This window comes from Gallinula chloropus (assembly GCF_964237585.1).
Source record: "Gallinula chloropus genome assembly, chromosome: 10".
Lineage (NCBI taxonomy): Eukaryota > Metazoa > Chordata > Aves > Gruiformes > Rallidae > Gallinula > Gallinula chloropus.
The window spans coordinates 19419606-19447285 of NC_140095.1; the positions used below are offsets into that span (position 1 = coordinate 19419606).

The 27680-nt window shown below is 47.5% G+C and overlaps 1 protein-coding gene across 1 annotated transcript in view; it reads left to right on the top strand.

Moving 5' to 3' along the window:
- The window catches only part of HTR4 (5-hydroxytryptamine receptor 4), a gene marked incomplete at both ends in the record, with an annotated part of 89415 nt that overhangs the window by 22672 nt on the left and 39063 nt on the right, over positions 1–27680 (top strand). The window contains 3 exon segments of the mRNA XM_084268888.1: positions 889–1089; positions 14172–14325; positions 16051–16619. Coding sequence (XP_084125014.1) covers positions 889–1089; positions 14172–14325; positions 16051–16619 — 924 coding nt within the window.

The following is a 27680-nucleotide window of genomic DNA, read 5'->3' on the forward strand; positions in this document are numbered from 1 at the left end:
GAGGGCATGAACTGCTCTGGCTGTGCATTGCACTATGGCAACGTCAGGCTCTCACACCGGCCTCTGGGCATCCCCGCTCAGATTTCCACTGTGGTGGTGGGGTCATTTTAGTATCCATCCTCTATGTGTTTTGCACTCTCAATGTCAAAAAATCCCAGATAAATGGGTGAAAAACAGAGCTCAGCAGCAATTCTGTTGAGGAGCAGGTTGGCCTCTACCCCTCTTCGATCTCAGATTTCCTGCCAGTCCCATCAGAAGACCGGGTAGATCAGGTCCTGTTGCAGTTGAGCTGTGCTGCTGCAGCTTGACAAATTCTGCCAGTGATCGGGGGGGGGGTCACAGGCAAAAATCCAGTCTCGAGGCTTGCTGCTACCCCTGGGAGTTGTCAGACCAGCCTCGGGAGCAGAGAGAGGAATTCAGCAGCCTCTATTCATACTCTGCGTGGGATTTTTAATGGATTTAATTCTATTTTATTGTTATGATTTAAAAAGTACTCTTCAAGTTAAAATTACAGCTTCAGTCTAGATTCTTCCCAGTGCTTTCTGGAAGGCTTTTCTCAATTCACAAGTTAAAACAAAATCCCCCTCCTCCACCCCAAGCTCTCCAGTAAAAGCCGTGAGGCTGAGCCACATGCAGAGGCCTGTAGGCATCTGTTTGCCTCTTCTGTGTGAGCAGAAAGATGTGTTCATGGGGAGGACACAGTGGATGTGTGGCTGTAGAATTCAGGAACATGCTAGAGGTGACTGTATAAAGCGAGGGGTACATTAGAGAGGACCTTTCAGCGTGATGGAGTGAATTAGACCCAGTCACAGGTTGAAATCTCTGCCCACACGTAGAGGCTGCTGCACTGAAACTATTCCACCCCTGATTTTGTGATCTGTTTTGCAGGAAAATCAAGACCAATTACTTTATTGTTTCCCTTGCCTTTGCGGACCTGCTGGTGTCGGTGCTGGTGATGCCGTTCGGAGCCATCGAGCTGGTTCAGGACAACTGGATCTATGGAGAGATGTTCTGCCTGGTCCGAACGTCCCTCGATGTCCTGCTCACCACAGCGTCAATCCTACACCTGTGCTGCATCTCTCTGGACAGGTATGAATTGAAGAGCAGAGAGAATTATTACAGTTTCTTTAGGTTTGCCCAGTGTTGTTGCTTGTCAGCCGCAACCAAAGGGCAAATGTGAACCCGCTGCGAGCCAGAGCACAATAAATCTCTCTCGGTAGCTGATTTTGGACAGAGCTCCCTGAATCCTCATCAGCGTAGAAAAGCTTTGATAGGAATGAGGTTTATATCGATCGAGCAAGCCAGGTTCTCAGCTGCTTTTGCAGCACAGCTCTGTTTGCATGGCTGATCAGGCAGGCACAGTTCCTGCTTTAAAACAAGGAGATGTACCCAGTGGAAAGACCTGTGGCTGCCGCGGGCGGAGGTGCGTGGTGCAGGGGACGTGGTTTCAGTGGGGACGCATCTCTCCGTTAAGATGTCAGGTGCTGCTCGCTGCCAGGGGCTGCAGGGAAGGCTTGATGAGATGTGCTGAGCCCCGGCTTCCAGGGACTGAAGCACTAAATCAGCTGGCTTTCTCTCTCTTGTCAAAAAAATACTTGACATATCTTTCAAGCACTACAGGGACGGCTCTTCCTGCTGCTGGCAGCCGTGCGGGCAGATGAAACCTGGTGTTTCTAAATGACACGTTGTGACATGTATTGCTACATTATACAGAGAAAGAGTAAAAAGAGCACACACACACCCCCTCTCCCTAAATTTTATGGGCTGTTTTTCTAGGGCATCCATTTGCACATCTGCTCTAGGCTCACAAGGAGGTAGATTAAGCTGGTCAAAAGGCTGCAGAAGCTTTGTGGCAGAGACAGAAAAGTTCTGTTTTCCTTCAAACTTTTATTGCAAAATTAAAATGAAGCCAAAATCCCAAGTAATTTATGGCAAACTGTTCTGTTTGATTGTTGTCTGGGGTTTTTCAGAATAGCACGGTTTTGTCACAAGGTAAATGCTTAGAAGAAAACCTTTTTTCACCAGCTTTTCTAACAACCAGTATTTAGAGCTTTCGTTTGCACTGAGCTCTGGATGTGGCCTTGGTATATAAAATGTTGGAGCTTGATTCCCTGGCTTCTTAATTAAACACAGGGGGTCGTGTAGAGAAGGGGACGGGGAGGCTAAATATTGTTCTTTTCCCCTTCTCTTCCCCCCAGTCTCTGACACCCACAGGGCATGGGACCCACATGTGTGGGGTGCACAGGTGGGAAACTCCCTTTCACAGAATCACAGAATTGTAGGGGTTGGAAGGGATCTCCAGAGATCAAGTCCAACCCCCAACCCTTTCTCCTGCCTGTGCCACCCAGTCGCAGAGCCCTGTCACGCTGTGAGCTCTCGCTGCTGCAGCCTGTCCCCATTGGTCCCCCTGCTGCTGGGAGCTCGTGTGGGGGCTGCCAAGGGGCTGGGGGCAGCCTGGGCTCTATGACTGTTGAAATGTGTGGCTCAGAGTTAATGTTTTAGGGATACAGATCACGGTTTTGTACAGGAAGATTTTCTTGCTGTAAACAGACCTGAGGCAGTTTGCAAACACCCAGCTCAGCAGAAGGAACTGGAACTGGAAAATCAAAATAAACCCTAAAATGAGATTGATTAGATTACTCTGTACTAAACGAAACATTTGGAGCAGAGTGTTTTCACCTGGAGAGGACTACAGCTCTGCTCTTCCTTCTGAGCTCTTTTATTCTCTGGCCCAGGAGTCCCTGGGTCTCTGTGTCAGATGTGGAGCTGCCTGCAGGAACAGAGACAGGTTCCCCATTTTTGGACAGGGAGAAATGTGGAGATGAGTCTGGGGACCCCTGCTCCATCCCCCCATTCCAAGCCAGCGCTTTAATCACTAGAATACTCCACAGGAGAGGAGAACAGCTGTCTTGAAAGAAAGCAGGACCTGTAACTGTGCTTTGGAGGACACTGTTTCTCTAAGCTTGCTCCACAATTATTCTAAAAAGGTTTTGGGAAGGGGCAGCACCCCTGAACTGGCATCTGAGGGGTGCCATGCACTGCACTTGAATGAGTCTCTATCAGCATCGCTCCATTTAAGTGACTTGGCCTTCTGTGATAAAATTATATTGCTTTTAAGGATTCCACCAACCTGGGTGCCCTACTGATTGAAAAGCAAGTGTATAAAGCTCTGAACATGAAGGTCCCAAGAGCTGGAGGTCATCTTAAGTGTCTCAGGGAAAAAATAAGAAACTTTCTAAAAATGCCAGTAAAATTCTTCCCCATGAATGCACTGATGGAGAGAAGCCCCCCAGTACTTGCCAACCTCCCAGTATTGGCTGTGTTAGACTATATAGCAGTCAATGGCTTGAAAAGCAGCTAAGGATGAATTCGTTAATGAGTGATGGGTGTGCTGAAAACCTCCACAAGTTCAGGGCTGAGGGGGCACTGCTGCACTGCCTGGGGTGTAGAAACACAGCAGCAATTTTTGACAGCAAACAAACCTGAGATTTCCACAGTTCAGGGGGTTGTTTCAGGATGTGTAGATGCTCTTTCTCTTTCATGTGTGTTTACCATACATGTGCTGGTCCTCTCAGGGAGAGAGAAAAGGTCCTCCAAGCTGCTGGCTGGATGCAGCCTGACATGGACAATTATTGCAGCCTTGATCATTTGTGTGGTGCTTTCGTGCTGGAGAACAATGCTCCTGCAGACTAGCTGCAGAGCTGATCTGAATTTTAGGTAGGCCTCTGGTACTGTGTTTTTTTGCTTTATTGAGTCCTTGTTAGAGCAATGACCACCTCACACACCACTGCTAGCAGAGCACCAACAGCCACATCCCTGAGACAGGCTGCTCCTCTCCAAAGGCACTTGAATTTGCCATAGATGTTTTTTGCTATCATCTAATCTATATATACAGGGCACATATAGCTCCCCTAGCCATTCATTCTTGCTGTAGAAGTTCATCCTGGATGCTGTTTTGACACCATGGGTAATCATTTAGTGCTTTGTCACTGACATGAAAGAAGTCAGGATTTCATCTTTGATGTATTTCTTCTGCCAGTACAAGGCAGCACAATTATGTCTGTGTTTGCTGACAGTGAGTGTCAGCTAAAAGAGAAAGCCCAAGATCATCTCTCTGTCTCATGTGAAGAGGAGAATCTCAAGTCAGCTGCATGGCTTTTACCACTTTCTGTTTGATCAGGCACCTCAGTATGAGTCTGATGGAGTCTCAAGTCTATGATGGGCTTCTGGGTTCTCCCAGGACCAAACAGCAGGTTCAGACTGCCCACTGTGGTGCTTGAGACAGGCCAAGTGCCTCCTGTACCACTGGACTAGCTCTCCTGAGCTGCTGTAAATGAAAATATTATGGGAGTGGGTCAGTCCTTAGTTGTCTTCCTCTCCTAAAGCTGAATCTCTTCCTCTGTTTGATTGGATAGCTGATTAACAGGATTTTCAAAATATCACTTAGTAGGACACCAGTACGGTACTGGGTCCACTGCTGAAGTTGTTCAACATCCCCTTGGACACTGTCCTTGAGCACAGAAACAGGCCTAACCTGACAAGTGCTAATTTCTGCACTAACTCATGAGCCCATCCATGTCCCAGGCAGCCTGTTAAAGATACTTTCTGCCTGAATTACCACTGTCTAAGTTATTCTGTGTTTCTGCAGTGCTTGCTCGCTGCTGTGGTCTGGCAGCCTGATGAGGTAGATCAGAAAACACGCTGTATGACAGCAATTGCTTTCCACCACGGAAGCAACAGTCCCTGATGCCTGCAGATCCAAAACCTGATACCACTTACCTGTCAACACTGTCCGGTCTAAATATGAAGACAGACCAAGGCCATGACTTTTTCTTCCCCACCTTTTTCTTGGCCACTTTGCCAGTTTTTAAAAGCCTCTTCCTTTTGTGGACTGAACTCAAAGCCTTGTGCTGCTCGTGGTGTGGATTGGTCGAAGCCTGGGTACCTGACAGTGCAGTCTAACAGAGATTAATGGCTTGGCAGAGCAGCCGTTCTCTAACCCAAACACGCAGCACACCCAGCCCGTGCTGTGCACAGCAAGGATTGAACAGGCTAGCAAGCCCTCCTCATTTCCAGTTGCTGCACCCAGTCCTCTGTTTGGGTCTTGGACTGAGGCTTTCAAAGCATGTCTTGTCCTGTGCTGACAGGAGCTGAGATTTGAAAAGGCTTCCAGGCAGTTTAGTTTTTGTGGTGGTCTGCAGTCATGTCCAAGCAACTTTCAGGTCAGCTCAAAATACTCTGCTATGAGTAAGAGCACCGTGTCTTGTCCCTCTCGTGCAAAGTCTCAGACTCAGGCTTTAAACATTGCTGGCAGAAACTTGAATTTCTGTGACCATTTTCACTTGTTTTGTGGTTGGTTTTTTTTTTCTGTGGTGGGATCTGGCTCCCTGACAGTGGTAAGAGGAAGAGGAGATGAGGAGATAGTGACAGATGAGAAGATCAGAGCAGGTAGATGGATGCCAAGGTGTCTGTGCAGGGAAGGATGACTCAGCCCGTGGTGGAGCTGTTCTCCATCACCACTGCTTCTCCTGGCCTGGCAGCTGGGCTGGAGGAGCACTGGCAGCACGGCTTCCCTCACAGTGCTTTATTTCACTTTCACTAGCTGGTGCCCTTCTGTTCATTCAGATGTTATGGGCTTGTGCTTTTTCTAGCCAGTGGTTTTTCCTGTGATTCACATATTTCCTGCCTTCTGTTTTGTCTCAAGGCATACAGCTGTGGTTTGTTGGTTTGGGTTTTTTAAAGAAACTGGGTGGATAATCAGACCCTCAGAAATCAGTTTGGAAAGTCACTCTGTTCAACATTCTCAGAAAGTGTTGCTTGGAAAGATTTTTATCTGATAATATCTTGTATCTATTTCCATTACTGCCTCTGGGGGGGAAAAAAGCATTCAGCTTTCATTCTCAAAAGGATTTGAGAAAATCTGGAGAAATTGCCACAGGATAAACTGATCTTACTGGTCAGACCCAGGGAGTAAAGTGCTGCAGGGACTTAGAGACACTCTCAGTCTTATCTGAAAAAGTGTTTTTCTGAGGTATCAGGGTACCCAAGGGCTCACTGAATCCAAATTTGGCTGTCACTGGGTTATGCCTTTTCATCATGTCTTTTGTATTCAAGTATAAAAGAAATATTTGGCTTGGAAATGTTTATTTCTGCATGTTTTATGTATATCTATTCTTTCTGTCTATAATTGTACTGCATATAAGTAGATCAAGTGGCTATGATGGAGTCTCCAAATATAGTTAACCTGCCAGGAAAGGCAATTTTCTTCTCCAATATTTAGGGTACAATTTGTAATACAATTACCTCTTAAAGTCTTGGGGAGAAAAAACAGCAGAGAAGCAAACAGGTCCTTGGTGTCTGTATTCTTGGGCTTGGATGCACATCTGGCATCTCTGCTCTTGGTGGAACCAGAGCATCCTGCATCCTCTCTGCTTCCTCCAGCTCTTCTGGCTGTGTCCCAGCCTGTGAAGCTTTCCTCCAAGCCTACATCTCTCTGCTGGGCACTAGGTACACTGTTTGCCTGGCGTGTTTGAAACATTTGCAGATTTGCTATGTAACATGCAACAAAACAGACCGAACTCTGTGTTTGTATATTCAATGCTAATCTTACTGGTATTCAAACATACCACATAATCACTGCTAAATAAAGGCTAAAGCTAAGCAGATGTATCCAAAGAGTGTTGGAGCACCAGAGTGACAGATGCTCGTTGCACCATTTACAAACATTAATTAACATTAATGTACTGTTCAGACATCAAATTAGCACAATCCCTCGAGAGAGATGATGCTTTAGAGATTCCCAAACATCCGAAACCCTGGTGCTCTGCAGTGGAAGTCCTCCTACAGGAGAACCCTCTGCTGCTGCCTCCTGTTTCCAGTGCTGCATCACACTGCTTGTCTCTTCTGCACGGTGTTAGAGCCAACGTGCAGGGGAATCGATGGCTCGCCAAAGGATGTTTGGGCCATGGTAGGGCTTGAGGGAGCAGGATGTCTTTCTCAAGGACAGGAAGAAAGCAGCTGTGCCCAGCTGTGTTCTGCAGAACATCTGCTGGCAGGCCAGGGGTGAGAGGAGGTTATTAGTGGGGAGACTTTTTAGGTTTTAAATAGCTATCAGTAAGTAATGATTAGGCAGTTGGCAATCTGATTATATGACACAAATTCCAGCTATAATTTTGAACAAGACCATAAATCCCCCATGCCCTTTTCAGCTGAAGAGGCATCTGATCTCATACAGCTCTCTGGTCACTTAGGTGGAGGAATGGAGAGGGGCCAAGCGAGGGCCAATGGAGACCATCCCGAGGGCTGTGAGACACGGCCCGTAACTGGGAGTTATCCCTGTTAGCACTCGGCTGGGCAAGAAAACTGGCATGGGATTTGCAGAATTCAGGTCTGAGAGCATTAAGAAAAATAGCAGAGCAGATGGCCATGGCACAGCCGGAGGGATGCACTGTCCTTTATTAATCTTTACAAACCCTCTCGAAATCTGGTAATTTATTTTGCCACTGTTGCTGCCAATAACCCTCCACACACACCGACCCGCATGGGGACCACGGAGGAGTCCTCTGTCTCCATTTGGCAACATACGTTTGTTTGTATTACTAGCTAAATTTATCCAGTTCCAATTAACTGTTCTCTTTAGCATTTTTCTCAGTGTAATTATCTCAACACCAGCAGGCCGTTGTTTTTCTAATAAGAATTTAATTTTGTTAGATATAATCATTTTAGGACATTTTTTTCCCTGGACCAGCAATGCATAACTTTGTTTTATTTGGCACAGTCTGAGAGCATGACTTCTTTGCTCAGTGGGAAAAAGGAAAAGAGAAAGAGCTTTTCTCTCTCTCCAAAAAAAATGTAAAAAAAGGTAAAAATCTGGTTATGTGGAGGCCAGAATCTGGTTTCACTGAAATACCAGCAAAGCTGGGAGCACTGTTTTAATTTCACACAGGCACAAATAGATTGAGATCCTGGCTGCTTAGACTGCATCGCTTGGTCAGTGTTCAACTGAAGAGTCTGGCCCAGTCTGGGTTAACTGAGGGAGAGGAGAGGAGTGTGTAAAACCACGCTTGGATTGGGGTTCTGTGGAGCGTGCCTGCACGGGGCTCCAAAAGGACAGAGGAGATTTTCCAAATTAGCTAAATCCTTGTGTGAGGCTTGTGTCTTGTGAGGAGAAGCATCCTTGTTGCCCACAAGTTTGCCATCAGTGCTGTTCTGTGTCCTCAGTATCTGAGCAGGCTGCCTAGGAATGCAGCTCTGGAAACTTTGGGTGAAGAGCAGGGTCCCCTGTGGTGGCAGCTGCTGGAGCCTGACTGCCTCCCACTATGTTTCTTTGGCCCTTTCTTCCCTAGGAAGTCATGAACAAATCAAATCATTCTCACTTTGGTGTTTGAGGCATGGTTCAGCAGACACATACAGGCAGAGAGCCTAGATGGGGATGGTCGTTGCACCCAAGCTTTGGGAGAGAGCTAACAGCACCCACAGTTTCCCACCCTCTTGTCTTCTTTTTTCTAGACTCTTTAAAGGGGGTAAGCAAATTATTCAGTATAACTACTCAGTAAATTTTCCTTGGCTTGTTTTGGCCCCAGTGATGATGAAACATACGGTACATATACTATTTTATACATGCACATGACACCAAATGGTTTTAAATGTGGGCCACCCACAGAACCAGTCTGTTTAGTAAAGGTGGGTGTGTATTTGTCTGTCTGATATCTAAGCGGCTTCTTTCAGGGTTGTGTCTACACAACCATAGCTCAAATAAAATTGTATTGCAAATCAGTGGGATACTTTAGTTTTTCTCCAAGGGCAAGGAACTGCCTGATGCAGCGAAGTAATTCTATTTCTGTCATGCCCAGGAGGCGAGGAAAGAGCAGCGGTGTGGTTAGAGCATCCTCAGGCAGGAGCTGCAGACTGCAGGGCTGCTCTCTGGGGATGTGCTCAGGGCAGCTCCTACACCACCGTGGGCTTGAGGAGGTGCTTGGGTGTCCAGGCTGATGGGTGACCCGGTGTGTGAGCTGCTGTATCACTGCTTGCTTCTCTTTGGCCACACAGACTAGTGTATGTTAAGATTACTGGCCCAGCTGCTTATCTGGATTCTTCAACCCTTGATTTTTGTCTTGGCCACAGATCCCAGTCACAGCTGGAGTCTCATTGTGTTGGTACTTGATGAGTATGCAGATAGTTACTACCACAGATAGCCATCCTTGCCATGGACTTCAGCAAAGTTACGTTGCTGTCTGATCTTGGAGACCGGTGTGTTGAAATGCAAAGGCTGTTTCTCAGTCCCTCCACTTCTGGTTCTTCTCTCCAAGAACCTAGAAACTGTGGACTTGTAATAACTACAGCTGCCATCGCTTAAAAGTCAATGTGCTTTTCAAGAACCAGTTTTGTTCCTATTTGTTTTTCTGGAGGAAAGCTGGGGTGTGGTACAAGGGGTGTTCATACATGGGCTATGCATGTGCACACAAGGGGTGTGCATACATGGATGTGCATATATATGTAGGATTTTTCATATGGGTGAAATGGCAGCAGCAAACACCCATGACTTACAACACTTAAATTTCCACAGAAGCCTTGGACCAGCACAGCAGACTCAGCATTCAGTTGTACAAGGCAAGAATATAGCTGAGGTTCATTTTCTGTCTATTTTGCCTTTGTCTTCACAGCTTCCCTCTTATCTGCCATCTCCTGCCTTCACACACACACAAGCTTAACATCAGACAAGCTGTCCATGATCCTGCTGCCGAGCAATGTGATATTATGTCTTCTCTACCCAAAGTGTGAAAGCTGTTAGGTATAAATGTGTTGCTGATGTACAGTTCATCAGGCATTTCTGTCTCCTTCCTTGTTTTACGTGTAGCACTGTCTGTGAAGAGGAGCGTGCCAGCAGGCAAAGTGCAGGTCCTGCAGGGAAAGGATAAAACCTGAGGCTCTCACAGCTCATGGATGCTGTGTGGACTCTTCAATGAGTGTGGCAGCTCCTGCTGGACATGCCTGTGAGAATATGGATGAAATTGCATTCTGGGGCATTGAATCACTGAACTTTGGGCTTTTTTTATAACTTTTATGAACATGATGAAGGTGCACCTACATCCCCTTGGAGATGCTGGGAGAGCAGTTGTAACATGTGAGGTTGGCTTTTGGGAATGGATCCGGTTGTCAGTAATTGGTCCCTTCATATCCACATCACTGGCCCTTCCATTGGATGGCTGGGGAGTGTCACATATGTCTTCCTTCAGACAGGTCCTGACCATGGCATAGACCCACCAGGTGACACTGGGCAGGTCACACATCCTTGGTAGCTGGAGATATCCACAGTGGATTTGTTCTTTTGGGTCATCCGCAAAAAGTTAGCGCTTGGTTCGTTCCTGTGGCAGATATCTAATCTGGGAAAAGAAAGTATTACAATAACCTTTGCTTTGTGGAGTGTGTTACCCCTTCAGCATAGAATGTTGTAACAGGGCAGAGGACAGGCTGTGTTTCGCATCATCTGCTCTGCTGTAGGTAACAAGGAAGTTAATGTTTTCAGGGAACTGCAGAAACACGGGGTTTGGCTGATAATAGTATTAATTAATATTTAATTAAACTTGGACATCGCATTAATCATGTGTATGTATTACATTTTGCATTCATCCATCACACTGTCATATACCAGGATGGAATAGGAATTCTTTACGAGCACGGGAGAACAGCTCTAGCTTGAAAGGCAGCAGAAATGTAGAGTAAGAAAATATCTTTATTTCAGCTTTTGACTAAAACTATTGATAATTTTAGGGCTATAATTACTTTTCTTGCCGTGAATTAAACACCTGCTTAAATGCCCAAGCCATCACATCCATCAAAACAGCAGCTACTGCAAAAATCAGCGTGGCTCCAGTGGCTGCTGTTAGCCAGCACACGGCTCTCTGGGCCCCTGGGTGGAAATGCTGCTGGGCCGTGGAAGCACGGACACTGTGCTTCACCACTTCCCTTGCCATCAGCAAGACTGTCACCCACTCTGAACACAGAACCTTGTTGCCCATAAAGGTGTAGGGCAGGAGGAACCCAGCTCCACTTGCTGAACGCGAGGGAAGCGGCGGTAGCAGCAGTTAGCAAAATGTGCGTGTGTGTAATCTTTTGACATGTAAGTGGAGGGAAATTGCTGTTGAATCACTGGGAGGGAATAGGAGAGCTTAAGATGTCATTTTTACAGGCATAATTTTTACTCTAATGGCCTTTAATAGCGTGTACCAGTCAGCGTAACGCTGTCAGCTGCAGCAGGGAGAGAAGTACAGAAATACAGACTCAGACTGCTGGGATGAATATTCTCCGTGCTGCAGTTAATGAGCAGTGTATGGTGGTTTTCCCTCTCTGCTTGCCTCTTCAACTTGAGAAATGGTAGCTGGTGTCTCTACTGCTCTTTCCCGTTTATTTATTCAATTTCTTTGTTTGCCCTTTCTGCAAATAAATGCAGTCTCTTGTGACTTGCAGTCACTTGCTGTTGGGCATGTCACAGGAATCCTTCAATGTCCAGCACTGGGTAGCCCTTTGCAGTAGGTGTCTCTCAGCTAGTGAACAATTAAATACCCCAGATGCATCTCCCTTGTGTTTCGAGGCAGAGGAGCAGTTGCACGTAATGCCAAGAGAAGCACCATCTGTCCTAAACATAATCAAAAGTACACGTTTGAATTCAAAGGTTACTTTATTTCCTGGGGGAAGTAAGTATGGAGAGCAGGGGGAAATCCAGGCACAGCAAGCCCTAGAAACACAGGACAAGGTTACACAAGCACGTTATGGCTGTCATGAGGAGGGTAGTTATCCTAGGAACAATGAAATATTTATTCTGTCCTCTGAAATCATTAAGATATGGAAATCTGACCGTGGTGATCCTCATGATCTGATAGACTCAGAAAAATGTAGGTTGGAAAGCACCTCTGGAGATCTCTGATGCAGCCTTCCTCTCAAAACAGGGCCAAGCTCAGATCTGTCATCATTTAATTAGGTCACTCAAGGTCTTACCCAGTTGAATTTTGCATTTTTGAATCCAAGGTTGGATGTTCTCACTAGTTCAGCTCGTCGTCCAATGAAGACAAGCTCCAAAACTAAGTCAATCCTGTTCCTGTGAGTTAGTCAGCTGCTGCTTCTCCCTTATGGGAGGGCTGTGCTGGTGGACACAGGGATCTGACCCACCAACTACCATGGCCCTTAGCACAAGCTTTGCAAAGGGAACATTCACCCAGTGCTCCAGAAGAACAGCTGCTGTCAAATGTATGATTTCTTTCAAAGTGAAACTTTCCAGAGGAACAGGCTGATTTTCATGCACACAGGAAACCAGAAGAGAATGTAGAAATGATCAAATTGAAATAGTTGAATGCTTGTTTCAACATTTTTCCCCTGTGACATTTTGAAACAAGATTCAAAGAGACTTGTAAAAAATGTTTTCTTTTGACACTTTGGTATTATTTCAACTCTTTGTGTGGAATATATCATCTGCTTTTATCAAAATAAAGCAATTTAGTTGACTCCATGTGATCCTTTAAAAAAAAAAGCCTCAAGAAAAATCAGAAAATCTTAAATTTTTATGCCTGTTTGGCACAAAACTTTTGGTTCCCACGCAAATCTTGATGAAATACATGGTGCATATCAAGGACATCTCTGTAATGCATACACAAAAGCTGTGTGCATGTGTGCATTCATATATGTCTTATTTAAACATGCTGCAGGCATGTAGCAATAGGATGAAGGGTGATGGTTTTAAACTAGAAAAGGGGAGGTTTAGGTTGGATATTAGGAAAATGTTCTTCTCTCTGATGGTGGTGGATCACTGGCACAGGTTGCCCAGAGAGGTAGTGGAGGCCCCATCCCTGGAGATATTCAAGGTCAGGCTTGATGAAGCTGTGAGCAACCTGATCTAGTTAAAGGTTTAATGTCCCTGCTCACTGCAGGGGGGTTGGACTAAATGGCCTTTAAAGGTCCCTTCCAACCTAACACACTGTGTGATTCTGTGACCCTGTGAGCTCAGGTTAATGGTCCAGCTTTAGTAGGTGTTTGCTAATTCCATGTCTAATTCATGATTCTATTGACCTCGCAGCACATAGCTGAATCATCTATTTCACTATTTAGAAGAGCTGAGAATTTATGGGCACCATAAACGGGGCCCTATTGCAGCAGTGGGGACATTGGAACTGGCCGTCTCTGCACTGTGCCCTGAAATCCAAATCTCTGCAGATGAAAAGCGTTTCTCTGGGAACCTGAGACAGACCATCAGGTCAGGACCAACAGAATGGTTGTTGTATGGTTGCTGATCCACTATACTTGTGGGCCTATATTGATTTCAGAGCAGATTTCCTGTTTTAGGTTTGATGCACCTTCCTGATGTAGAAACTGGCTGGCAGGTGGGTAGAAAAAAGAGTTGGCTTAGTATCTCTTTGAGGAGACATTTCTAGTTCACAGACAGTTGTTATTTGAAGAGCAGGGACCTGTTGTGCTGTGCATATGTTGGATGGATCAGGAGGAGAACGGAGAGCAGAGGATGCATCCACTTGACAGTGGAAAGATTGGAAGCCCCATGCAGACATTGCCCTGTCCTTGTGGGAGAAGGTTAAAGCCCAGGCAGATGAGAGACTGGTTCTTGGGAGGTAGAAAGGGAGCTTGGTTATGGGAAAACATACTTCATTTTACTGACGTTTTCACAGCTTTGAAGCACTTTGTTAATTTGCAATAACAGCTTTTGCAATCTTGTCAAAATAAACGTCCACTGCAGTTAGGAAAACCCCTTACTCGGTTCTGGCTAAATGGAAGGGAGGTGGACTCATTCATCATGGTAAGGAGGGTGCAGACAGCTTTGTGACTAAGTGCAGAGGGAGAGGAGGGCTGAATATGAAGTCACTCCCCTTCTCTGCGACCTCAGAGACAAACCACAGCATTAATCTGTGCCTTGTTTTCCTTATCTGGAAAACAGAAAATGCTGGCTTTCCCCTGTTTCTATGAAACCTCATTCACCCATGCTGTGAAAATGTTCTGAGCTCCCTGAGTAAGAGGCAGTCAATGAAAATAGGCTATAGACTCTTCTTTTTTCCCTTCTTATTTTGAAAGGCAGGAGGAAAAAGCTGAAGAAAAGACCTTGCACCTTTATTTTTTGAAGTGCCTGGAAGTCTCCTTTGCTGACGGTGGTTCTCTGACTTTTCCCCTTGCAGGTACTATGCTATCTGCTGCCAGCCTCTGGTTTACAGGAACAAGATGACTCCCTTGCGCATCGCTGTAATGCTTGGAGGGTGCTGGGTAATCCCAACATTTATTTCTTTCCTCCCTATCATGCAAGGCTGGAATAGCATTGGCATCATCGATCTGGTGAGTAGCTAAGGAGGTACACCAACCTGGTGTCAAATATGTTTGGTGCTGTATATTCTTTAAAAGCAATATTCAGAGACAAGAGGCAGGAGAGGCTGAAGGAGAAGCTTACTGCTGAATTTCCAAGGATGTCTTTAAGGGGGTTGGAAATTACTGTCCTGGAAGGACTGACACATTTTATTCATGTCTACCAGTCAGTTCAGTGAATAGTCCTTTGGAACGATTCCAGGCACCACCTGGCTCCTGACAGGCACCTCAGGAATCCTCAGTGTTACCCCTGGCTGCTGCAGCTCTTGGGGAAGTGCTGGCTGCTGCTGGCTGAGCCCAAGCATCCCTCCATGTGTTTGGAGAGCTGGGAAACCCAGACTTCCCCAGAAGGTGTGGCGCTTTGTGCAGGTCCTGTCAATAAACCCCTGTCTTGGTGTGAGTCTTGACAAGCAGAGAGAAGATGAAGTTCCCCCGTGAAGTCATTTCAGCAGAAGTCAATTTTCCCCATCGCAGTCTGGCTTCACTTGCAGGATCCCATCTACAGGGCGAGGAGTTAGGAGCTACAAATCTGTTCTCCTTCCAGTGTAGAGATGCAGGGATGAAAAATGGCAAGCTGTGAAAATGCCTTATTTAGATGAGTTTGTTTAATGAGATGTGGCATCTTTAATGCCAAGTCTCAGTCAAGGACTATGAATACCTTTTGGCTCCTGGAGAATATAGGTCCAAGCTGCCAAGCCTCTAGACAAGGCGATAAAGCCAGAATCACTTTTGAAGAAGCACCTTTAGGACATGCAGCTAGTAGACAAGGGAGGTGCATTTTTGTTTATTTCCCAAACCATGTCAGGTATCTGATTTCTTCCACTGATTTCTTGCCCTCACCTTTTCAGAAAAGACTCGACACCCAGCAGTCTGTACCAGCTTTTCTAAACACCGGTGCAGACCTGCCCTTCCTTGTAACTTGCTGGTGTTCACCAGGCAGATTCTGGTAGCTGAAGCTACTGCAGGTAGTGCAGGGTTTGAACACCACCTCCTGAAAATGCTTCACTGTTTGCTTTAGAAGTAAATTTCCTCACAGGCCCAGTTAAATAATTGTGATATTAAATAGGAGACAGGCTTATTCTCTTGTTGGAATAAACAGGCCTGATGGACTTGTGGGTATGTTGTTTTGGAGCAAGAACAGCCTCAGTGAGATCCTGCCTGTCCCAGTTATGCCTCCTCCTCCCCAAACTTACATGCAAACCCCCTTTCTTCGTCTGCTGTCTCTTTTTCCATCACAAGTCATTGACCAGATCTCAGGCTACAGACTCACCCTGCAGCCTTCTCCTGCACAGGCTGCTGCCCACAGCCCCTGTGCCTGGGGAGCTCAGTGTCACCCCCCAACACAGAGAACTGCAAAAAGTGGCACAAAGTGAAATCACTGGCCTTTGCTATGTCTGAACTGGGGAGTTGAGCTGATTTTAACTGGCCAGGTTGAGACATGCTCTAGGATGCCAGAGATGCAATGTGGGCTGGTCCAGCAGACCTGGGGACCAGTGGGGCCACACAGCCCATGGTGTGAGCACAGACAGGAGAGGCAGCAGCGGGTAAGGCCGGTACCACAGATGGGAGAGGGGAAGGAGCATGGAGGTCCAGAAAGTTGTGGTGAGGTGTCCTGACAAATAGACTGCTGGTATCAGAGGAGAAGTGATGCATTTCTTTCCTCCTTCTTTGTCCTTGTCCTTCCTCCCTGTGCCCCAGATTCAGCAAAGGCAGTTCAACAAGGCTTCCAACTCCACCTACTGCATATTCATGGTCAACAAGCCATACGCCATTACCTGCTCTGTGGTGGCCTTCTACATTCCCTTCTTCCTGATGGTGCTGGCCTACTACCGCATCTACGTCACGGCCAGGGATCACGCCCGCCAGATCCGGGTGCTGCAGCGTGCGGGGGCCCCCACCGATGGCCGGCAGCACCACCCAGACCAGCACAGCACGCACCGCATGAAGACTGAGACCAAAGCTGCCAAGACCCTGTGCATCATCATGGGGTGCTTCTGCCTGTGCTGGGCCCCCTTCTTTGTCACAAACATAGTGGACCCTTTCATAAACTACACAGTGCCAGGGAAGCTGTGGACGGCTTTCTTGTGGCTGGGCTACATCAATTCAGGGCTGAACCCTTTCCTCTACGCCTTCCTGAACAAGTCTTTCAGGCGTGCCTTCCTCATCATCCTGTGCTGTGGTGATGAGCGATACCGAAGGCCTTCCATCTTGGGGCAGACGGTCCCTTGTTCCACCACCACAATAAATGGATCAACTCATGTACTAAGGTGAGTGTTTCTTGGATGCTGCAAAATGCCTGGAGTCGCTAGGAAGAGTCCTTCTGGAGTGGTTTCATAAAGGACTGATTTTGCTTTGCATTTGAAACATCCTGATCAATTCGATGTTTAAAAAGGGGAGGAGGGAAGAGAAGCACCCAGAAATCCTTAGCGTGCTCAGACAATGTGGGTTTGTAGAGAACAGGTTTCTGTTGGCTTGTGCAGTTTCTCTAGAGGTGTGTTCAGGATGGAGCTGTGGGAATGCAGAAGTCCCGTGTGTGTTGTGGCAGGCCCTGCTCTGTGGTCTGAGGGGAGCAACTTGGTCCCATGGGGAGCACCCTGGGGAAGGCTGCCTACTCTGTCTTCTCTAGCAAAGGGATCAGGACACCCTCCCATTGCCCCTGTTCAGCCCCACCAAGCAGAGATACATCTTCTGACCTAATGAAAGGCAAAAGATGAACTTCCCCAATGTCCTCACCCTGTGGGGACACCTCAGTGCTCTCTGGGAGAAGGGGTGCTTGCTGTTTTGTCTTCGTAGCTCTGAAAATGCTGAAGTATCTGCTTTTTACTGTAACCCAGTCAAAGCCTGTCCCTGGGCACTGGCACACAGCTCTGGGGGAGCCCTGGGAGCGGAGTGTGCCTTGTGCAGGCTGCGGGACATAGTCCTGGTGGTGGGCAGTTTGGGCTCCTGCTGAATTTGAACCCTGTACCCTTCACTGAGTACTGCAGGGCGTGTGTTGCAAAAGGCGAGCGTGTGGGCTGTGTGTTGCCGGGGTACAGAGGGGTTTGGAGAGCTCTGTGGTATGAGGTACACTCTGCTGTCTTCACCAAGTGGAGAGGTGGGAGGCAGAGCACGGGAGGAGGGGAGGGAAGGACAATTATCTCCCATAATATCAGCACAAACTGCAATCTCTGAAAAAAACCCCACCCAACCATAGAGTGCAACTGTCTACAGTAGATTTGGTTCTTGTAGTAGTTGGATTCATGGCTCTTCACATGCAGATGAGAACTTGGTAACCATATTTGAGTTCAGCCCTGAATGCATCTGGAGACTAAATCAGACACTGAGCACTCCCCAGATGAGTCTGATGTGCTGGTTTGCCCAGGCTCCCTCCTGCAGTGACCTCTGCAGCTCTGGGAAGAGGCCCGAGCTGTATAATGGATGAGAGATGGGGTGTGTCACAACCTTAAGACAGACGTCTCAAGCTTTCTAAGTTATGAAGGCCATCACAACACATTTATCTTCTGCTGATTAAAAGCTGTTTGGGGGCCATGGCCATGGTCCCAGAGCCCTCTGTCTGTGATAGATGTGTGGCACCATGCCATGTTCAGCTTCTATTTCTATTGGAGCTGTGCTCTCAGGGACAAGACAGATGTTCCTCTGCTGTTGTTGGGAGGATTGAGAGAGCAGCCCTTGGTGGACACAGCTCTCCATCCCAGAGACCAGTACCTGTGGCTGGGGAGCTGCTGGGGCGAACGTTGGACAGGTGTCCCTGTGCGCAGTCAGAGGCCTTGTTCCTGTCCCTGGTTAATGGAGGTGGTTCCGTGCTCTCATGCCTGTACCTGGCAGGTCCAGGGGGTCAGACCAGTGGCCTAAACACAAAGAGGGAGAGAGTGGTGTCTCTTGGCTAGTAAGCACAGCAAGAAGATGCTTTTTGTTGGGTATAGAAGGCAGAGAGATGACAGGGAGCCTCTCTTATGTGTGGGTGGGAGATGCAGAGGGCAGGGAGCACGTCAGCCCAGAAGGTGAATCCCTTCAGTCCGTGCTGATGTTTGGCCTCCAAGTGTTACAGACTGGCAATGCTGGTGCCTCTTCATGTCTACAAGTTATCTCGCTGCTTTCACACTGAGTTGTCTCTCTGTGAGACCCCATCATCCTGCCTGTCCCTGTGGGGCTGGCAGGCTCAGGCCAGCACTGCCCTGGGGACACTTGAAGACAGGCTCCCAAGCGAGCAGGCAGGGAGGCTCTGCATGCCTCCAGGAGGGGCTGGCCTGCTGCTGGTTTCCTTCGTTCTCTGCTGAGTGTCCCTCAGCTGAAGAACTCCTCATTTTGAGACTTTTTAAACATAACAGTGTCCCTGTGGTAGCCAAAGCATATGTGAAGAGTCTCCTCTCCTCCAAAGCTAGGGGTGGCCATCACCTTGACTGGTCTGGCTAGCTGGGGAGGCTCATGGGCAGCAGTAAATGGTGGATCCCACCATGGAGCTGAGATCAGGATTTCCTTATTTCCAGCTTCTCCCTCCCACTTGCACAACTCTGCTCCTATACAGAAGTTATCACAGGAAGTGTCTAACAGTCCTGTCAGTCCAGATGCAACTACCATTGCAAAAGCCCCCACGAGAACCAAACCTGCACAGGGTATCTTGTCCACTCCTAGTTTTATGAGTACTTTTATGAATAAGAGCCTGTTGCTGCTCTTCAACACACGACACATGCAACCCCGATCATCCCCTGCCTTTCCTCATCACTGCAGCTCTGCAGAAGGCCCTCGCTTCCCTCTGCCACATCCCCTCCTCTCTCCACATGCTGGAGGGATGCAGCTCTGCACATCAGTGCTTCAGACAGCAATTATTTTCTGCTTTCTTCTTCCACTTTGTAGCTGATGAGAAAAGTGTGACTTCTTTTCCTGGTGCAGATTATGTACTGGTGGTGTTAGAGGTGTGGGAACTGGAGCAAAACCAACTAATCTTTGGATAGGTTATCTCACTTGAGGAATTTTTATGTCTTCAGTGCTCTTCTCTTAAATGCAAAAAAGGTTGGACCCAGCACGGATGGAAGAGAAATTTATTGAGGCACATTCTTTCAAGGTTTATGTTTGCTTTCCTAGCTTGGAAATACAAGGGATTTGTCCCCAGCAGCTGAAACCTTCTTACATGGGTTGGCTTCATAGCACCCCAACTGGGAAGCTGTGTAGGGGCTGGACCAGGTTCACACACTTCTCCAACCTCAAAGTTGTTTCTTCCCAACCAAGAGCTTCTGCAAATGGGGAAGTTGTGTGAGTACAATTTTTCTGCTGCTTTTGAGCCCAGTGAAGGACGGACCTTGTGCTGAATCTAGGGCAGAGTTCTTCCCCAAATCCAGAGATCTGCACTTCTGTGTTAAGTCTGGTGTGAGTCATTCAGCCTCAAAGGGAGTCAGAAGTGGCTGATAGTAGGTCTGAGATTTCTAACCTCTCCATCTCCAATCCTGAGAAGATCTGAACTTTCCTTAGCTCCACCTGTCCAGACCATTTTGTTCTTGCTCCCAGTCACCTCAACAGTGTGTTTATCAGTGCAAAGATCGTGTTTGTCACTGTTAGAATCCTGGCTCCTGCTCTCGAGTGTGTCTGACCTGTGAGAGTGCTTTCCAGGGAGGCATGTAATTTCTGCTTTTTTTCTTCTGATAAATTTAGTGTCAAAATGTTCTGACATTCCCATTTTGGGGTTTTTTGCATTTATATTAGGAATGGGAAAAAAAGAAGGGGGAGTAGAGTGTGATAAAACACGTCAGTGAGAAGAGGCAGGTGCCCTCAGCACACACAGACTGAGAGTGCTGGGAAACAGTTCTCATTCTTTAGTTTTTATGGTTTAATTTATTTTTCAAGTGATCTGGGAAGACTGTGGTGCCCTGCGTGACCCAGGCAGGGAGAAACTTCTTTATAGCACTTGGGATGAGGGAACAGACTGCACAGTTGCTCTGCTGCTTGCCCATGGTGACAGGGTGACCACAGCTTGCTTAATCCCCTGGCAACCATCCCTTTTTATCCCTAAATTATGAACCAGCAGATGAGGAAAGGATTCCCCATCACTCATTTTTTTTCTTGAACTCTCCATCAGCTAGTGTGAGACACCCATTCCTTGGGCAGGGTACAATGCATGTTTTGAAAGGGGCCAGGAGATGGGGTTTGGTTTGAGCTGAGCCTACGTTTCAAGGGGAAGGAATATTAGAATTAAATACTCAGCTTTGAAAGAGAATTTTCATTTGCCTTTCTGCAAGTGTTGGAATTGCCAGAACCCTTTTTGTTTTTTTTACCTCTGGATATTCACCTATTTAATTTCTGATGTGTGCCATCAACTGCAAAAATTCAGGCAGGACACATGCAAATGGCGAATTGAAATCTGCAGGTGTGGCTACAATCCCAAATTCATGCTCTATTCATTTTTCAATGGCTGAGATTGCAACTCCCATGTGATATACAAAGGTTTGTTTCTCTGGTTGCAGCACAAATTGTGTAATTCATTACAAATATTTGCAATTCATAGTTCTAATAACCTATGGTTTGGAATATCATTCATTGAAAGGACTTGGGAATCAGTCTGAATGATGAGTGGAGAGGAGAATTTACAATGAGCCCTCAACTAACGTGTGGGAAAAATTAGTACAATAATTAACTGCAATAGATACAGGTTTCTGGATGGTTGTAGCATGTGTTCAGGAGTTCTGTGCACCACGGGACTGAAAGCAAAATGCCCTAATCATCTGGAAATTGCCGTCTTCCCCTTTTAACATAGTGCTTGCATATCTTTTGTTGGGCATAGATATTTATTCAGCACAAAACAACAAACTCATGCCTTTATGAATCATTAAACTCTCGTTCAGCACAAGTAGATGGGAACCCAGCTCAGCATTGCCTGAATTCTTGGACAAAACAATTTCTGAAATTTTATCACATGAAGAAGATGACTTTGGGTAAAATATAATTGAGAGTGATCAGAGTAGACAAACTGGAACTTTTGGGTGAAGGAGGTTGCTTTGGTATGTTCCCTGTTCCCTCTCAGTCAGTGTCCAGCGCAGTGCAGTGTGTCCATCCTTCAGGGAAACAGTGAGTGGTTTATTTTTGCATCACAGGGAGGTCTCCTCAGACAAGGCTGATAGTGATTTTATTTCTCCAAAGTCCAACACATCTGGATTTCCCTTTAGAAGAGCCAAGAGAAACAAAGTGGGGGGGAGGGGGAAGAAAGAAAAAAACATGCAGCTTGGGGGTCTGGAAGTTCATCACTTTCTTAAATACAAAATTAAACAAGTAACCCCATCAGCCCCTACTCATGTCAGCGCTCCGAAGGCACTGGGGGAGGCAGGCAGTAAATCGTGGCGTGCAGCCGGCATTCAGCACTGCTGAGGGGTCTTACTGGTCCCCATAGGGAACATGAGTAATTGTGCCAGTAAATCTCCCAGCCTGCTGTGAGCCTCCGTGCTTCCTTGCTGCTGTTGGAACAGGCAGCACAGCAACTCCAGTTTGTAGAAGTTTAGCAACTCCACAGCTCACAGAGCTGCTGGAATGAAACTAAATCTGCCCAGGATGTAGGGAAGAAGAAGTCAGAGCTGCCATAGGGTAAAGGAAGGAGCGATGTGTGCCTACCAGGGATGCTTCCCCAGCAGGGTGGTCCTGTGCCGTGGCTCAGTCCCCTGCACAACCCTCCCACCGAGCTGCCCCAGCTCTGAGCTGGAAGCTGCTCTGGCACATGTGTATTGTGAAATATCTGCTGTAATTTGAGGGGGGACCTGTCGTGGCTCTGGCAGTGTCTGCACAGCCAGGGGAGCTGCATGGGTGCCTGATGGAGTGGGGAGGGACTTGAGACGGGATTTGTGCCTGTGTTTAGCTTTGTGTTGCCACTTGCAGCTTGTAAGGCAAAGACAGTAGCTCCTCCTTTCTCCTCACTGTTTCCCAGCCAGGAGCAGAAGAGCCTTTGGGCTGCAGGGCGTTATGTACAGGTGAGGTGGATAGGTTGATGGCGCTGCAGTACTTGATGCAGCTTGAAAGCAGTGAGTAAGTTAGAGACATTGCACCTCTGTTTACGAAGTAGCTTTTCATAGACAGGAGCAGCCATTCTGCAACCCTTCTGGCTTTGCAAGGCTGCCAGCTCAGAGCCCTATCTCCCCTTCCTCCTGGGGTCTCACCAGCACTCCAACGGGAAGAACACTCCTGCCTAAGGGGCAGCTCAGATGCTGCCTGTAGCAAATACACATCGGGATGCCCAGATGTGCGTTGCTGTGGCAGCAAAGCAATTTCCATCTTTATAAAGATGATTTTGAATGACCATGCTTTTGTCACAGCTTTAATTTCACAAGGTCATTAACTACATCAGTGCTCAGTTGCCTTCTCACAGGTCAAATCCTGGCTGGCCAGGTGTCACTGTGCACCATCCCCTTCTCCTGCTGGGTTGCCTTCAGGAGAACAAGCACATTTGGAGGCTGTGGTCTTGGAAATCCTCTGGCTGTTTCCAAGCTCCTGGCCTCAGAAATGGCATCACAAGATGTGTTAAAGTGTGCTGAGGTTTCCTTTGGGCACCCAGGCAGTAGGTATGGGCTGGATCACACAGCAGGATTAGTGCCCAGTGTGTGTCATTCCACTTGTGTTCATAGAGCATGGATGGAACGAGGATCCCATCCCACCTGGAATGGTGGGATTTCATGGGCTGCAGCTATGGCTGGACTGAGAAAACACAGAGCTTAGCTACTCAGAGCTGCTTTCCTGATGGAACTGGCAGGTGTCTCTCAAGGATCTGGGTTTACAAGTAAAATACCTCATCCTGTTCTGCCTCCTCCTGTTCCTCTTATCTCTTATCCTTCCTTAGGCACTAGGAGAGCCGCAGAGACCGCAGAGCTTCCCGAGGCAGAGTAACACACTTGCTGCCGGGGGTCGGAAAGCCCCGGCGGCTCTCGCCGCTCCTCCGCAGCAGCCGTGGGCTGGCGCCAGCAGTGGGGCTTTCCCACCCACCCGGCCGAGCCTCCAGCCGACAGCACGGCCAAGCGCAGCCTCCTGGCCTCTGCTCCCCTGCCTCCTCTCCAGCCCGCCCAGGGCAGAGCCGTCCGTGGCGGTTGGCAAGCCGAAAGCTCTCCCAGCACCGGCACTCGGTCGGCGAAGGTGCCTTTAGCCTCAGAGCCGGGGGAACACGTGCCTCCGTTACCGCATTTTCCTGTGGGATGGAGCGGTGGCCGCTGGCACCGGCAGAAGTGTTTTGGAGAAAGGAGGGACCGCGGCAGCAAGAGCTGGGGGACAGGTCGGGCACGGCCAGGACAATATCTCTCCTCCCTGCTGAAGCCCCTAAAAACCATCCTGGTAGGAGCAGAGAGGAGTCAGAGCCCAGGTCTGCTGGTGCTGCTACACGATGCTAAATTATTTGTCTCCCCTCTGTTTTCTCTCTTTCTCTCTCTCACACTCATGTGCACGTGTCTGTGGAAACGACTCATTATGTGAACGTGACGGGGAAGTTTTTTCTGGAAAGGAGATGTTTCCAGGCTGTGTTATCAGGGGGGTGTTACAGCCCTGCTCTGTTGGTGATGTTGGAAGGAGGATGGTGTGTGAGGGCTGCAGCGAGAGCCTGTGGTTCAGCTCTGGGCTGCAGCAGCAACCGGCCTGGCTGGGCAAGGAAGGATCTCAGTGCTGCTTTAGAAAACAAAGAGAATGAGATATTTTGGTACATGCACAACTTTGGACAAACTCACAAAAGGGTCCGATCTTCAGCTGACCCAGAGGTGAAAGATTAAGGTTTGGGTTCAAACTCTGGGTATCCTGATGCAGCTTCAAAGGCAGCTATTGGCATTCCTCACGCACTCGGCCAGGCTGCCTGGAGGCTCCACCAAATTAGCCCAAAGGGTAAATACCTAACATTTATTGGTTCTTCCTGAGTTTCTGGAAGGTTTGGGTTTGTTTTTGCTTTTAAGGAGAAATAGGCAGCAGGGCAGGTAGGCGTCTGGGTGCACAAAACTCACAAACAGATCTGTCGAGGGAACTAGAACCCATCAGAAGCAAACATGCTGGTTTAGCTTGATTTGACCCAATTTGAAATTGATGTGGAAGTGAATCTTCATGGTGACTCAGTTTATGCACACAAAGGATGCACATCTTTGATTTAAAATGGATTTACTCTTTAATGTTAGCACTAACTCCAACATGAATACCATTCTAAAAGGTTTTTTTTCCCCCCTTTGCACAGATTTTTCTGTAGATTTTCTCTTGGTTTTTTTCCTTATCACCAAGTATCATTTAGAAAATAATTTCAGTGGCAGAATACTCCTGCCCAAAGCTATATGGTTATTTAGAGCAAAATCAGGCCATTAGGGTTATAATTTCTGACTGGCAGGAACTGCCTGGGAATTTTAATCACCCTGCAAGACGGATCAGAGCTGTGACATACTACAAGTTCATTAGCCCCCAGACAGATCATTCGGACTCGGTCTGCTCTCTCCTTCACTGCCTCATTGCTTGCTGTCTCACAGTGCATTTCCATAGGTCACTGGGAGGCACAATGGAAGTAGCATCTATTTTGCTGTGCTTGTGAGACTTGGAGCAATTACAGGCTGCTCTTGTAATTTCTCCAGCAGTCACCTTATTAATGGGACCAGTAGGCAAGAGCTTCACCCCTAGGTGAATGTGCTGATAAAGCACCTTCTCACCAAGTTCTTTTTAGGAAGTTTCTGAGCAGAAGCTTGAGAAACATAACAAATCCTGACATCCCCTGCCATCTCCACCCACTGCAAATTTGGGGTTTTAAATGTAATTCCTCATTTGGACAGGAGTTTAGTGGAAATTCCCCATTGAGAGACACCAATCATTTTTGCTTTCAGGAGAGCTGATGGAATGCTGCTAGGGTGCAGCTACCCTTTTGGGCTGGAATTCTGATTTTTGTCCTTGATGGTAGGAAGTTCTTTTGCTTCATCTTAGCGAAGAGATGCAAGCATTATGTTTGTATGCAAACCATCATGCTTCTAGGATTGAATTGCTCTGTTTAGCAGGCCTGTGGGCAGCCACTCAGCTGATGGTACCCTGTGGGCACATTATCGCATCGCTTTGCGGTAGCTGGAGGACCTGGAGGGCCATCCTCTTCTGCACCTGGGAGGGCTCTGTCCTTAGGGACACTCCAGTGCTTAGCAAGAGATACAAGAGAAGCTAATGCTGTTTTTTTCATTTCATAGACATAAATCTGCTGGTGGACTTGACTTTAAATTGCAGTAGTGCCATTTTTCATCAGCTGCAGGTACCTGGGTAAGCCATGCTGACATCCTTGGGTGCTGTCCATCAGCCCTTTTCACCAGTCGTGTGCATTTTATGCATTGCAAGTCTGCAAGCATGGCATTGGGATGGCCAAAAACATACCCTGTATATGGCATGAGCACTGCTGGAAGGTACTGAGCAGGTGGTCCCATGGGTCACTCCAGAGACAGCTCTTCCCACCATGGTTCAGAGCCATGCTGAAGAGAGAAACCTCGTGAGAGCTCTCCATCCCAGGGCATGAAATACCCTATCAACCAAAACAACCAAAAATGGTGAGGTCAGGGCTGACAAAGAGTATTTCCTTCATTTTGGCACCACCCCAGGGCTGAGCCCTCTGGGCAATGCAACCAGAAGTTGCTCAAGATGTGTTTCCCACTCCGATAGTTTCAGTTCAAGTATCAGTTCCCCGTGTCGACAGGAATGACACTGCGTGGCTGCGGACCACAGCCCAGGCATGGCTGGCTTGTTTCCTCTGGCAGATTGGATGCTGAAAGGGGATCTAAATGCTATCTGTAAATATTTCAGGGGGTAAAGAGAGTTATTTAAGCTAAGTTGTCACAAGAGCAAATGGAGATAAAGTGGTGAGGAATAAATTAAGGCATGGAATTAGGTGAATTCAGCCATTGTGGCAGTGGTGGTTTGAGACAATCTCTTTGAAAGACTGATAGGGAAAAAAAGGCTAGTTTTTACCAAGATGAAGCTTGATGAGTTTGCAAAAGTTGTCTCATCGTATGATAGAACTGTAGTAGCAGGGAACTGCCTAAGGACCCCCAAAAGCCTCATGTTTGCCTCCATACTCACCCTTGTGGAAACCAGAAGTAGAGCTTAACTGCCTCTGGTCTAGTTGATGCCTGACCACACTGGATGTGGAAAGCACAGCTTTCTCCTCCATCCTGCTGATTTTGCATCCATCAGGGAACTTTGAGAGAGATAGAGACAGAAATTGTCCCCATTTCCCAAAAGACCCCCGGGCTGGGTTCCCATGCTTCCTGCCTCCCTGTTCCTGCGAGCTGTGGCTGCAGAGCAGTATGCCCCACTGGCTGGCAAGCAGGATGGTCAAGACCACAACCCTGCAGGTCAGCAGCATTATCCCAAGATCCACAGATAAATAGGAAGGATGTGGTGCTTAAGTGATAGTGTTCAAATTGTTTCATCTAGAATATGATACAAAATGTCTGAAGAGGCAGAGCAACGTCTGTACAGCTGGCAAACATGAGATTGTGAAAAGTAGTTCTCAGTTCTCCAAACAATTGTGTTTTTATGAGTTTGCAATTTTCACATAGCGTGACAACTGTCACTCGGTACCTCCACCAGCATGGCACGTATTAACAGGATCAGCCCCATAGCTTATAAATTAACATCTTCTAGCGGCTGTATTTCTAGTCAGGATGTTTAAAGAACAGGTCTGGGCCGTGAGCTGTTTACTTTTAATCTTCTCTTTGGAGGAAAAAAAAATAATTGCTGATAACAGAGGCAGATAGTGGAAGATTAGAGGGCTGCCTAGTGACAGCGAGCAGCACGGGGCTGCCCTGCGCTCTGAATGCCTTGGGTAACAGAGCACAAGGGAAATGTTTCCACAGAGTTACTGAAAGGTGGTCTTCATGGCTGTGCCCCTCAGCGTGCTGAACGCAGGCCAGTCCGATGAACAGCCAGTGTGAAACAGGCTTCGGTGCTGAACATCAGCCCCGCTCGATCCGATGCCTGAAGGGAGGAGTGGGCACGGAGCCGGTGCTGCCCGTGTACCCAGCGCAGGCAGGGCTGGCAGTGCAGCCCCACGCTCCAGGACGAGGATGGGAAAAGCTGAGTGTGGTTAAAGGTTGTAGGAAAGCAAAATAGTCCTGAGACTTGGAGTGGACTCTGTGTCTTGTGCCAGAGAAGGCAGAGAGCTCGGTGTCTGCTTGTGGTACAGAAGCCTAACGCGTGCAGCAAGGGAAAGGCCTGGAAGTTTAAAGTGCTTTGGACACACAGTGTGGGTTTTTAAAAGTGAAAATTGAAAGCCATGACGACTGATTATCATGTGCAGCTTTCTACCACTTGAAATGTAGGTTTAAGGCTGGTTTTCCTTGAAACAGCCTGCTCAAGAACGGGTGTTGAACACT